The sequence below is a fragment of the Cebus imitator genome, unplaced genomic scaffold, assembly GCF_001604975.1.
Source record: "Cebus imitator isolate Cc_AM_T3 unplaced genomic scaffold, Cebus_imitator-1.0 Scaffold227, whole genome shotgun sequence".
NCBI classification, from domain to species: Eukaryota; Metazoa; Chordata; class Mammalia; order Primates; family Cebidae; genus Cebus; species Cebus imitator.
In genome coordinates this window covers 3043473-3055670 of record NW_016107542.1, presented here as the reverse complement: position 1 = coordinate 3055670, position 12198 = coordinate 3043473, and the positions used below count along the sequence as shown (strand labels likewise).

The window sequence follows — 12198 nt, the reverse complement described above, 5'->3', positions numbered from 1 at the left end:
TTGAGACAGGGTCTTGTTCTGTCACCCATGCTGGAGTACAGTGGCACAATTATAGCTCACTGTAGCCTCAACCTCTTGGGCTCAAGTGATCCTCCCACCTTAGCCTCCAGAGTAGCTGGGTCTACAGGTGTGAGCTACCATGCCCAGCTAATTTTTAAATTTTTGTAGAGATGAAGTCTTGCTATGTTGCCCAGGCTGGTCTTGAACTCTTGAATTCAAGCAATCTTTTTGTCTTGGCCTTCTAATGTGCTGGGATTACAGGCATGCACCACTGCACCTGGCCCTTTGTTGAATTTCTAATAAACTTCTTAGAAGAGGCCAAACAGTTTGATTCTTAAAGTCAAGTACAAATTTCTATTAAGGAAGTGCTTATTTTCATTTAAATAAGTCATAAAATACACCAAGAATAAAGTTTGTGTCTAGCTAGAAAAACTAGCAGAAGTTTCTTAGAACATTGTGTGATCACATTTATACTGTTATCACCACTGCCAAAAATGAAAATTGCAAACTAGATCACTGCCAGTTTACAATCAGGAAGCACTCAAAAGTTGACATAATTCATAATAAAAGATTTTGGTCTGGCTGGGCACAGTGGCTCACGCCTGTAATCCCAGCACTTTGGGGGGCCGAGGCAGGTGGATCACCTGAGGTCTGGAGTTCAAGACCAGCCTGGCCAACATAATGAAACTCCATCTCTACTAAAAATACAAAAAAATTAGCTAGGTGTGGTGCCAGGCACTTGTAATCCCAGCTACCCGGGAGGCTGAGGCATGAGAATCACTTGCGCCCAGGGGGCAGAAGTTGCAGTGAGCCAAGATCACGCCATTGCACTCCAGCCTGGGCAACAAGAGTAAAAGAGGGTCTCAAAAAAATAATATATTTTTTTCTTTATATAGTCTGCCGATCTAAAGTCTATCTACAGTCTAGATAGATCAGCACTGTCCAATAGAAATATAATCCAAGTTGCAAATGTAATTTAAATGTAATTTAAAGTTTTCTATTAGCCACATTAAAAAGCAAAAAGAAACAGATGACATTGATACATTATTTTATTTATCCTAACATATCCAATCTGTTATCATTTCAACATGTAAGCAATACAAAACAATTATTAATATTTTACTTTTTTTGGTACTAAGTCATTGGAATCTGGTGTGTATTTTACATTCACAGCACATCTCAATTCAGACTAGCCACATTTCAAGCAGTCAATAGCAAATGTGGCTAGAGGCTATCAAGTTGGATAGCATAGATCTAGACCAGTTCTCTCAAGTCTCAAGCTCCCAGACAAAACCAGTGTAGGATTTTGAGCAAATAACTGGAACATAAAGATAGTCCTAATTAATTTGTGAGATAAACGTAGGCTATCTTAGAACCTAAGTTTAAAGAAATATTTTCTTTGTGACCACTGTGTTAAAAGAGAGACATTAATTTTACAAAACAAGAAATATTACTTTGAACATTCCTTCTGGAAGAAAAAATTATTTTAATAGTTTTGGGACATAAATGCAGAACAGAAAATAAGAAGATGCACCCCTTTCAAACAATATATACAGATAAAGCAAATGATTCAGATAAAGAATAATCCTATTGTGGAAGGGGAGAAAAAGTATATATAAATTAGTACAGGCACAGAGAAAGTTCAGAAAGATATGACTCACTGTTAAAGTACTGATAGGATTAGTGGTGAAGTACATTTATCTATGTGTGTTACTGACTGCTGTAGCAGAACTAGAGCTGGTCCAGGGAAAGGCAATTAAGAATTCTCATGAGGGTAGGTGAAAGCCAGGAGGACAATTAACAAGTACGTTACATGCTAAGAAGTCTAGAAAATGATGGTAAAAGATAAGATTCATTGTGGACTTACACAAAAAATGAGCAGTCTTTCCCTGAAACTTGAGGGTGAAGTACAAATATAAAGAAGTACCACTTGACAAATTAGTAGAAAATGACTGAATTTCATTGCCCCATAGGTTACAGACTAAAGATTTAAATACTTATTTTCTAGGTGCTACATTTCATGTCTTCAAAGGAGTGTAGATTACACACATGAATGTATTTGTTAAAATTTTACACCTTCCTGCAGTAAAACAAAGCCTAAAGCAGAGTAAAAAAAAAAGAAAAAAGAAAAAAAAATTTTACACTTAAGATTTGTGCATCTCAAAGTATGTAAATTTTACCCAAAAATTAAACAAAAAGTAACAATAATATGCAGGAATGGGTGTAGTGGAAGGTACAGATGAAATGAGAATGGCAGAATGATGACAGCTGTTGACGCGGACTGAGGGGTTCATCTGTTTACTTTGTGTATGTTGAAATTTTCCACAAAAAAAAGGTTGGAAACAGGTTTAAAGTCCAAATTCACTCCTAGATGATATATCCATGGGCTAATTAAGGAAAATAAGGAAATCTGAAGGCCTCTTTCTCCCTATTCTCTGATGTTTCAGGCCTAAAGAACACTCAGAGTAGATAACATACAAAATATACCTTTGTGGTAAAGCTAAAAGCTTTTAGCGTCTGTGAACTGTGTTTCTTTCAGCCATTATGGGATAGTGAAAAAAATCAACACCAAAATATCTGTACTCATCAGCATGTTCACAGACTTCTTTATAAATGTTTCTCCAAAATAAGGCTTAATATACACTATTTTTCTTTTTCTTTCTTTTTTTTTTTTTGAGATGGGTTCTCACTGTTGCTTAGGCTGGAGTACAGTGGCATGATTTCGGCTCACTGCAATCTCCACCTCCTGGCTTCAAGTAATCCTCCTGCCTCAGCCTCCTAAGTAGCGGGGACTACAGGCACATGCCACCATGCTCAGTTAATTTTTGTATTTTTTGTAGAGACAGGCTTCCATCACATCACCCAAACTGGTTTCGAACTCCTGGACTCAAGTGATCCGCCTGCCTTGGCCTCCCAAAATGCTGGAATTACAGGTGTGGACAACTGAGCCTGGCCTATTTTTCAATACATATCATTTTATTTCACATTTAAAACATTCGTTCATGAAGTTATTAGGCTTTGCCTTTTCCCCCCTTTTTAAGCATTTGAAAATCAATCTCTAGAAACTTTAGTTTTCAAATGGAATACTGAGGTATAAAACCCTGAAGTCTGAAGAACACGTGGTTTTAAAAGTGTAAGCCTTCATTCTTAAAGGCACTTAATAAAGGATATTCAACACTTCTCTTTATCTTATCTCTCAATCCCACAGTCAGGAATTTTTCACATTTAACCCACCACTAAGTTATCAAGTCACTCTACTCATTTTTCTAGTTTCTTCATTTATAAAAATAAGGTGGTTGAATTAAAGGAACTCTAAAGTAGTGATAATCAATGTAGCGGGTACAAAATATGAGATGTGGAAGAAAATATTTCATAATTCATATATTTTCTTATCCCTATAAATATTAAATTTTTCTGAATGTTATTTAATATATGTAATATTTGTTGGGCAGTACATTTATATAAATATGTATTGGAGACTGGTCAATTAACTGCCTGGAGTCTGCAGTTCTAGAGCAAGAGCTTTGAGACTTTTTGACTTTCATAAACTTTTCAAGTACCTTTCATTAACTGCCAAAATTGGGCACTGTTTACGGGATTCTGCTACTTTGCTACCAAATATGCACAGCTGGTTTGCACAAACATGTAAGTTTTTCTTCTTTCATTACGGCTCAACAAAAGGTCATACCTTATTAAAAACATCCTTGCTAATGGCATCCATGCTCCACAGACACATCTTCTCTCTTTGTACCAAAGCCTCTTCTTTCTGTCGCCACTCTTCTTCCCGTTGCCTCAGTTCTGATACTGCTGTTTGTGCTTTGGCATGCTCCTGATCCAAGGACTCAGAATTATGCAGTGCTAAGCTACCAAGTTTCTGTTGAGCTTCAGCGAGATTCCACTTGCACGCTACAGAGCTCTTCACAAACTCTTTCTGCTTTTGGCAAGCCAATTCAATTCCATGGCTATACATCTGGATAAATACAATATTTGTAAGAAATGAAGAAAGCAATGGATGTTTATGCAGCACACTTCAATTTCTTTTTAATTCAAAGGATTTCTGTATAATAATTTGGTACATAGTATATCCTGTGTTCTAGATCTGCAGTCATGTTTTTATATCTTAGTCCTTATTTCATCAACTAGATTCTAAACTTCTTTGTTAATTTATGTCCATCCCCTGACAACAGCAACAAAAAGCCTGGCAACTATCACAGTGTCATGCATAAAGCTAGTGCTTAACATTTAATTAATAGTCTTCATAATCCTCAACAAACAGAATAATCAGAATGAAGTTTAAATCTAGTTCACCACCTCAATACTCAACATGCTGACAAACAGACCTTTACAATTTTGTTCTGCAAATTCGTCACTCCAAAAAACCTCCTTTCATCTAGAAGTAACTGTTTCTTGGTTTCTATTTTCTATCTGTATAGTTCCAATCCTTGGTGATTTGAGAAATTCTTACTGGAAATTTCTATTTATAATTGATTATATCAGATAGATATCCTTTAACTTATTCCTAATCAAAATAGGCAAAGTTAAATTTCTTTGAAGTGCTAATGGTCTATCATGCTGACTGTACTACTCAGAAGCAGTAGTAATTAGTTTTAATATTTACTTAATTACTACATGTAAAGTACTGTTATACACATTCAATTCCCTATATTCCTTGGCTCTTTAAAACAAAAGCTGAAGGTACATTCTTCATGACTTCTTGGTCAAGTGTAGATCAACTTCAAACTACTTATTCAGAATAATTTCTCTCCAATCTGTTCCCATATCTGGATTACTCTTCAAGCCCTGATTTTGGGAGACCGAGGCAAGTAGATCACCTGAGGTCAGGAGTTCAAAACCAGCCTGGCCAACATGGCAAAACCCCGTCTCTAATAAAAATACAAAAAATATTAGCCAGGTGCTGTGTGGGCGCCTGTAATCCCAGCTACTCCGGAGGCTAAGGCAGGGGAATCACTTGAGCCTGGGAGACAGGCTGCGGTGAGCCAAGATTGTGCCACTGCACTCTAGTCTGGGTGACAGAGTCAGACTCTGTCTTAGGAAAAAAAAAAAAATTAGAAAAAGAAGGAAAGATGACAATATTCTAAGAAAAGTAATATGGATACATAGAAATATCTTGAATTTTCAAATCATTTGGGAGCAAATATTCTTTTTTCAACTCAAACAATTCTAAAAATAATTTATGTCTAAATTCTCCACAAACTACCCAGACAACATTTGGCCATTCGGGCAAACTATCCAACATGTGATTAAATAAAATATTAGTTTTATTAAGTTTTAGAGGGACATTAAACATGGTCTTTCTTTACATTAATTGGATCTCAGAACTACATATCACATACTACATTAAGGAGTCTAGATCCCCCCATTTGACAAAATTAAGCCAAAGCTGTTTTTTAAATATTATACAATGTTAATCAATTAAACATTTTATTTTTTCCAAATATTCCAATCTAAAAATTTAAGTCTTAAAGCCAGCAAGACCAATAGGTAGATCTGTAATAAACACATGAACTTAGAATTAATAATCACTTTGCAAATCTTTTTTTGAGATGGAGTTTTGCTCTTGCTGCCCAGGCCGGAGTGCAGTGGGGTGATCTTTGCTCACTGCAACCTCTGCCTCCTGGGTTCAAGTGATTCTCCTGCCTTAGCCTCCAGAGTAGCTGGGATTACAGGCACGCTCCACCACATCGGGATAATTTTGTATTTTTAGTAGAAACGGGGTTTCTCCATCTTGGTCAGGCTGGTCTCTAACTCCCAACCTCAGGTGATCCACCTGCCTTGGCCTCCCAAAGTTCTGGGATTACAGGCGTGAGCCACCATGCCTGGTCCACTTTGCAAATTTTAGTACCATTTAAAGGTGGTTTCAGACAAAGTTTTACAGTACTTCACAGGGTAGGTAGTGCAGTAGGTGGGAAAATACACCGGACTAGGAGTGGTAAGTGGGTTCTAGTTTTAACTTGGGCACTAACTAGTTATACGGCCTCTGGGAAATCACTTTTAATGAGACAGACAAGCTTACTCACTTCTAAAATCTCTTCCAGCTAAACGAATTTATAAGTGCACAAGTAAGAAACTTACAGATATTTCTCTAGATTACTTCTGTGATTCAACCACAATGCACTGAAATTCTTGACACCTTTTTTTCTCTTCATATGCCTTCAAAATTGACAATGGTACTTGCTGTTCACTCTTTCTTCCCCTTCTCTCCCTAACACATCGTGTGCTTATAATACATTTTGATATAAAGATGACACTAGTGATCCAAAATTAGAGGGTGACTAACGATAGACCCATCAACTCTCATTCTGTCCTCCTAAAAAAATGTCTTGTAGTTCCTCAGTGACTAGCTGGCCACAGTACAGACTGTGGTTATGAAACAGCATTTTTCTCTGTGTGAAGCCAACTAACTCCGTTAGCTGGGCATAAGATCGATAATCTCACGCTTACTGGCAAACAGTTTAACTCATCCTCACTTAACATCTAACAAAATAAGTTGAGAGGAAAACTATTCTTAAATCTGTTACACTCTTGGGAACCCCATTTTGCAAGAAGGGGGCAGAACACATAGTAGTGTTTAGTCTGTGATCCTCAAATATACATCCAAAACACACATGGATTTGGAGAAAAAAACAGGACAAGGTGATATGAGTATGTATCTCCTAAGATAGGTCCCTGAAAAAAGGCTTAATAGTATATATCACATTTGGATACGTTTCAAACGCAGGAAGGCAAGAAAGCTGGATTGAAAACACAAGTAAGTATCAGGAACCTAAGAGAAGTCTGAAGGAAAAGGCAAGTATTTGCATATGTATTTTCACTGGAGAATGATGTGAAGCAAAACTGAAAAAACAAAATAGTAAGGCAAAAACAGGCGAATGGGAGAGGTGTACGCCAGCGTCAAAAGCAAAGTTTAAAGAATTTAATCAGTTGTCGATATGGGTGAAATAGGATGTGAAATCTTTGTCAAGACTCAGTGTGATGTTGAACTGCAATCATTCACTGTGCCTATCAACTGTGCACAAGTATGCTAAAGCCTTTAACAGAATAAAGTGCTCGGGGAAAATCTCTCACAAGAGGACAAAGGGTCAATGCTACCGCACGGGCCACCCCCAATCTAGGTGCTGACAGGAAGGGGAGATGGAGGAACGTCTTCCAAGCGTGAGAAACGATCAGCCAAGGTGAAAAAAAAGGTGTGCGTAGAGGTGGAGGTTGGTAATATACGGCCACTCCGTTCCCCCTCCGAAGATGCTATAAAAGGGGTGGGATGGCATCAGGCATCAGGTCCCCGGCACCCGGCCCCCAGCAGTGAGGTGGGCGCAAAAAAGACGTACGAGAGGGTCTGGGAGACGCGGGATTCCAGGGGTTTGGCGAAAGCACCACTCCATCCCTCCGCAGAACGCGGCCCCCTCTCACCTGGGCGCTGCCGCCCGGCAGCTGCGGGCAGCGGGGAGAACTGGGGGACACATCCAAGTCACTCTCTTCCTCAGCCTCACCCTCGGCCCGAGGGAGGCTCCAGGGTCCCGGAGGCGGCCACGGTTGCTCCATGTCCGGCTGCCCCGGGTCCTACAACCGCCCCCGGCCCTACAACTGCCACTGCCAACTGACTTGGCGTGAGTGGAACCTGCTGCGCCGAGCCAGAAGCCCTAGCCGGCCGGGGCCGTTACCCAGAATCCCTCTACTGGCCGCGACGCCAATGCACACCCCGCGATAGCCTGGGCCTCGCCACCGGCGGACAGCGGAAGAAATAGTCGGCATGGTGCGTCACTTCCTGTTGGGGCGGCTCTGTGGAGGCGCGTTCCTGGACCTGCCTGTAGGGGCTGGATCTGCAATTATATTCCTGTTTTAAGCACCGTTCTTTGGAGTATTTCGGCACTGGAGCTTTAACAGCTGATGGCGCTGTGGGTGGAGAAACGTTTGTTCGGTAGTGTTAGATATTGCTATGTGCTGTTCCCTACGCCAAAAACGGCGGGTCCTGGCTGCCGGGAGGTCCTCAGACCGGGTGTCCACTTTGCATGTTGCTTCAAAATTGCTACTCATTCCTTTACATTGACATTGAAACCAGTGATTCTAAGGCAGAGCTGGGGTGGGAGGAGGAAAATTTTGAGTAAGCGGAGCCGATTTTCCTCTCATTTCTAATTACAAGCAAAAACAGAATTCTGAGAAACTTGGTTGGTTGGAGGAGTACACCAAAAATAAAGTACCGGAGCGAGCACGGGTTCAAAAAATTAGTATCAGTACCGCTAATAGCGAATGTATAAGGAGGGCTTCCTGTATTCCTACGTATCTTGTTTAAGCCTAAAGATATGTGCTCTCTCTATCCCCTTTTTTTGAGACGAGGAAATAGACCCGACATGCCCGAGATCATGCATTTTACGAGGAAGAGGTAGGATCCAGCCCAGGGAGTTTAACTTAACTTGCACGTTTAACAATCAGGTCTTGCTGCCCTACTCATAGAGACCCAAATAAAAACAACACGACGACATTTTTTTCCCATGTATTTAGATTGGCAAATTTGTGAAGTCGCTTAATACCAAATGTATACCAAGACGTAGGGAAATGATGTAAGAATGTCATTCGTGTAACCTTTTGGGAGTAGTGATTTGACAATGTGAAAGGCTTGAGCAGATTGATTCAGCAATTTCACCAAAAAAGTATGCAACAGTTATTTTTGCACCAATATCCAAAGATTTATCTACAAAGATTTTTGGCAGCAATTGTGTGTGTGTGGGGGGGTGGGGAGTAAGTAAGAAAAGCATTCTAGTTGTCCATCAATAGAGAAACTTAAATTATAGAATCTTAATACAATGGGAAATTATCTGTTTTTTAAAAAGTAAATTGTAGCAAAATATGCTGATACAGAAATACCTCCTAAAGGTATTGAATTTTTAAAAAGCAACTTGCTGAATTAAACATATGTGTGTACGTATACAGAGAGAGGGGAAGAGAGATTGTATTTGTTTGTGTGCAGAGAGAGTGTGAGAGTGTGTGTGTGTGTGTGTGTGTGTCTAGAACATTCCTGGTGGGTATACAGGAAACTTAATGAATGATTACCTCTGGTAGGTGAGCCTGGGAAGGAAAGCTTCTGAGGATCTTTCCTTTCCACATTTAGCTTCTCTGTATTGTGCTGTTTGAATATTTTTCCAATTAAAGTGTACTATAATAATAATTATAACAGTACCAGATTACCATAAAATTAATTAATTACAAATAAAAGCTCAGAATCACTTTCGCACCTAACCCTTTTGAATTTAGGGATGAAAGTCACAGGAGAGACTGGAAAGGGAGGAAAAAAAGAAAAGGAAAACATTTTTATTTTTGCTTCCATGAAGCCATAAAGTGCTTTGAATAGTGCCAGCGTAAAGTAAGCCCTATAGAAACGCTGATGCCGTTGTTTTTTCTCATACCTCTTTCACTACTTCTCCTTAGTCTTCTTCCCTTCTAGCTGATCTCTAATTTTAGAGTTCCTCATATTTTGGCCAGTGGGGAGAATCCTGTCTATTCCTGCAGCTTTAAATAACATCTGTGTATCTATAATTCCCAATTTGAAATCCAAGTCCTGACCTTACCCCCTGTGCTCCAGACTCATGTCTACCTGCTTATTTGACATCTCTTTTTGAATGGTTCATATACATCTTAAATATAATACATCCAAACCCTTGATGTCAACCCCTTCTCCAAACTCTGTCTTCTCCATGTCAATCAATGGCATCACCATCCAGTCCAAAACCTAGAGTTCAGCTTAGTTCCTCCCTCTCCTTTACCTCTCACACCAACAACAAGTCCTGCTGTTTTTACCCCCAAATACACCTTGAATCTATGTACTTCTCTCCATCTTTACTGCATCCTCCCTAGGCCAGAATACTATGATTGCTTCTAAGAACTACTGTAGTAGTCTTCCTTGCTTCTGTTCCACTCTTGCTCCTTACAGTCTCTTCATACTCTTGCCAGAGACATTTTTTTAAAATACACAAATCATACCATGTCTCACTCCTGCTGTATCCATTATATGCTTTCAATGCGAATAACTAAAGCCCCAGCTAAAAGAAACCTAAACTATAAGGACACTTATTGTCTATTTAACAAAAAGAATTATCCCAGGATAGGCTTAGCAGTTCGAAGATCTCATTAAAGATTCAGGTTCAGGCCAGGTGTGGTGGCTTACATCTGTAATCCCAGCATTTTGTGAGGCTAAGGCAGGTGGATCACTTGAGGCTAGGAGTTCAAGACTAGCCTGGCCAACAAGGCAAAGCACCGTCTCTACTAAAAATATATAAATTAGCCAGGTGTAGTGTTGTGTGCCTGTAATCCTGGGAGGTGGAGGTTGCAGTGAGCCGAGATCTCACCATTGCACTCCATCCTGGGCAACAGAGCGAGACTGTGTCTCAAACAAACAAACAAAAAAAAGATTCAGGTTCTTTCAATTCCTATCCCTCCTCTCTATCATCCTAAATCTGTCGACTTCTCTCTTCAGCTTGTTACATCATGGTTGCAGGATGGCTGCTACAGCTGTGGACATCACATCAAAACATGGCAGAAGCTAAAGCAGGAAGAGAGAGGAGAAGGCAAAACAGCTTTATTCACTTGTGGCTCTCGTGAAGAATAAAGATATTTCTCAAAAGCTTCTAGTGAAGTCCATATATCTTACTGGCGAGAACTGGCTTAAATAAATTATGATTCATTCCCTGGAGCTGGATGCATTGCTACCTAAACAAAACTGGAGTTCTGTTAGCAAGGAGGAAGAGTTTATGGTGTAAGGTAGGCAATCACATTCTCTGCCATAACTGATAAAGTTCCTGTGCAACCGAATGGCAGCCTAACTCCTGAATGTCAGAATGTAATTTCTTTTCTTTTCTTTTTTTTTTTTTTAGATGAAGTCTCACTCTGTCTCCTAGGCTGGAGTGCAGTGGCACGATCTCAGCTCACTGCAACCTCTGCCTCCTGGTTTCAAGCAATTCTCCTACCTCAGCCTCCGGAATAGCTGGGATTACAGGTATGTGCCACCATACCCAGCTCATTTTTGTATTTTTAGTAGAGACCGGGTTTCACCCTGTTGGCCAGGCTCGTCTTGAACTCCTGACCTCAGGTGATCCGTCCACCTCAGCCTCCCAAAGTACTGGGATTACAGGCATGCGCCACCATGCCCGGCCCTGAGTGTCATTTTTTTTTTTTTTTGAGACGGAGTTTCACTCTTCTTACCCAGGCTGGAGTGCAATGGCATGATCTCGGCTCACTGCAACCTCTGCTTCCTGGGTTCAGGCAATTCTCCTGCCTTAGCCTCCCGAGTAGCTGGGACTACAAGCGTGCTCCACCAAGCCCATCTAATTTTTGTATTTTTAGTAGAGACGGGGTTTCACCATGTTGACCAGGATGGTCTCGATCTCTTGACCTCGTGATCCACCCGCCTTGGCCTCCCAAAGTGCTGGGATTATAGGCCTGAATGTCATTTCTTAAACCCTTTCCTTAACACCTTCCTTGCCCTTTCCCACCCCGATATCTCTCTTGGCCCTCTTTCAGTTCCTCAAACATACCAGTTCCTTTCCTGACTCATGGCCCTTTGGAGTTGCTGTTCCCTTTGCCTGAATATCTTTTCGCTTACTTTAAAAGGCTTGCTAGTGGTCATGCTTCTCTTCATAGATCTTAGATAAAATCTCATACCCTTATGCCAATCTGGCGAATGAGTCTAGATGAGGTTCTCATTTATTCTCTGATCTGTAACCTTCTATCTCACCACCTTATATATTTCCTTTCTACTATTCATCATACTATTATTTTATGTTCACTTAGTTATTATGTTTCTTCCCCCAGTAGAATGTAAGCTCTATGAGAGGACAGATTGTTTCTTATTCACCCTGGTACATACATGGCTCAGAATAGTACCTGGCTTACAGTAGACACTTAGTAAATGTGTGCTGAATAAATGGATAATGAATCAATGGAAACAAGAATAAAAGAAAAGGTTAAATAAAGGCAGAAGATGGTAAAAAGAGAACAGAAAGAAGTATGTTTTGGTAGGAGCTAAGGGGTGGATATAATGACATCAGAAGTGGCCTCATCTTGAGCTATTGCTGACTTCAGGGTCAGAATCCTATGCCCTGGCATAGTAAACACTTTTTTATTTTTATTTTTTTGAAACAGTTCTTGCTATGTTGCCTAGGTTGGCCTCAAACTCCTGGGCTCAAGAGA

The 12198-nt window shown here is 40.2% G+C and overlaps 1 protein-coding gene across 1 annotated transcript in view; it reads right to left on the bottom strand.

The window, feature by feature from the left end:
- Window positions 1–7768, bottom strand: part of CDC37L1 (cell division cycle 37 like 1) — a 26877-nt gene extending 19109 nt beyond the window's left edge. Inside the window, exons 1-2 of the mRNA XM_017496981.1 lie at window positions 7429–7768; window positions 3689–3970 (exon numbers count right to left, since the gene is read on the bottom strand). Coding sequence (XP_017352470.1) covers window positions 3689–3970; window positions 7429–7560 — 414 coding nt within the window. The 5' untranslated portion in view covers window positions 7561–7768. The remainder of the gene's footprint in view (window positions 1–3688; window positions 3971–7428) is intronic.
- Window positions 7769–12198: the final 4430 nt, after the last annotated feature.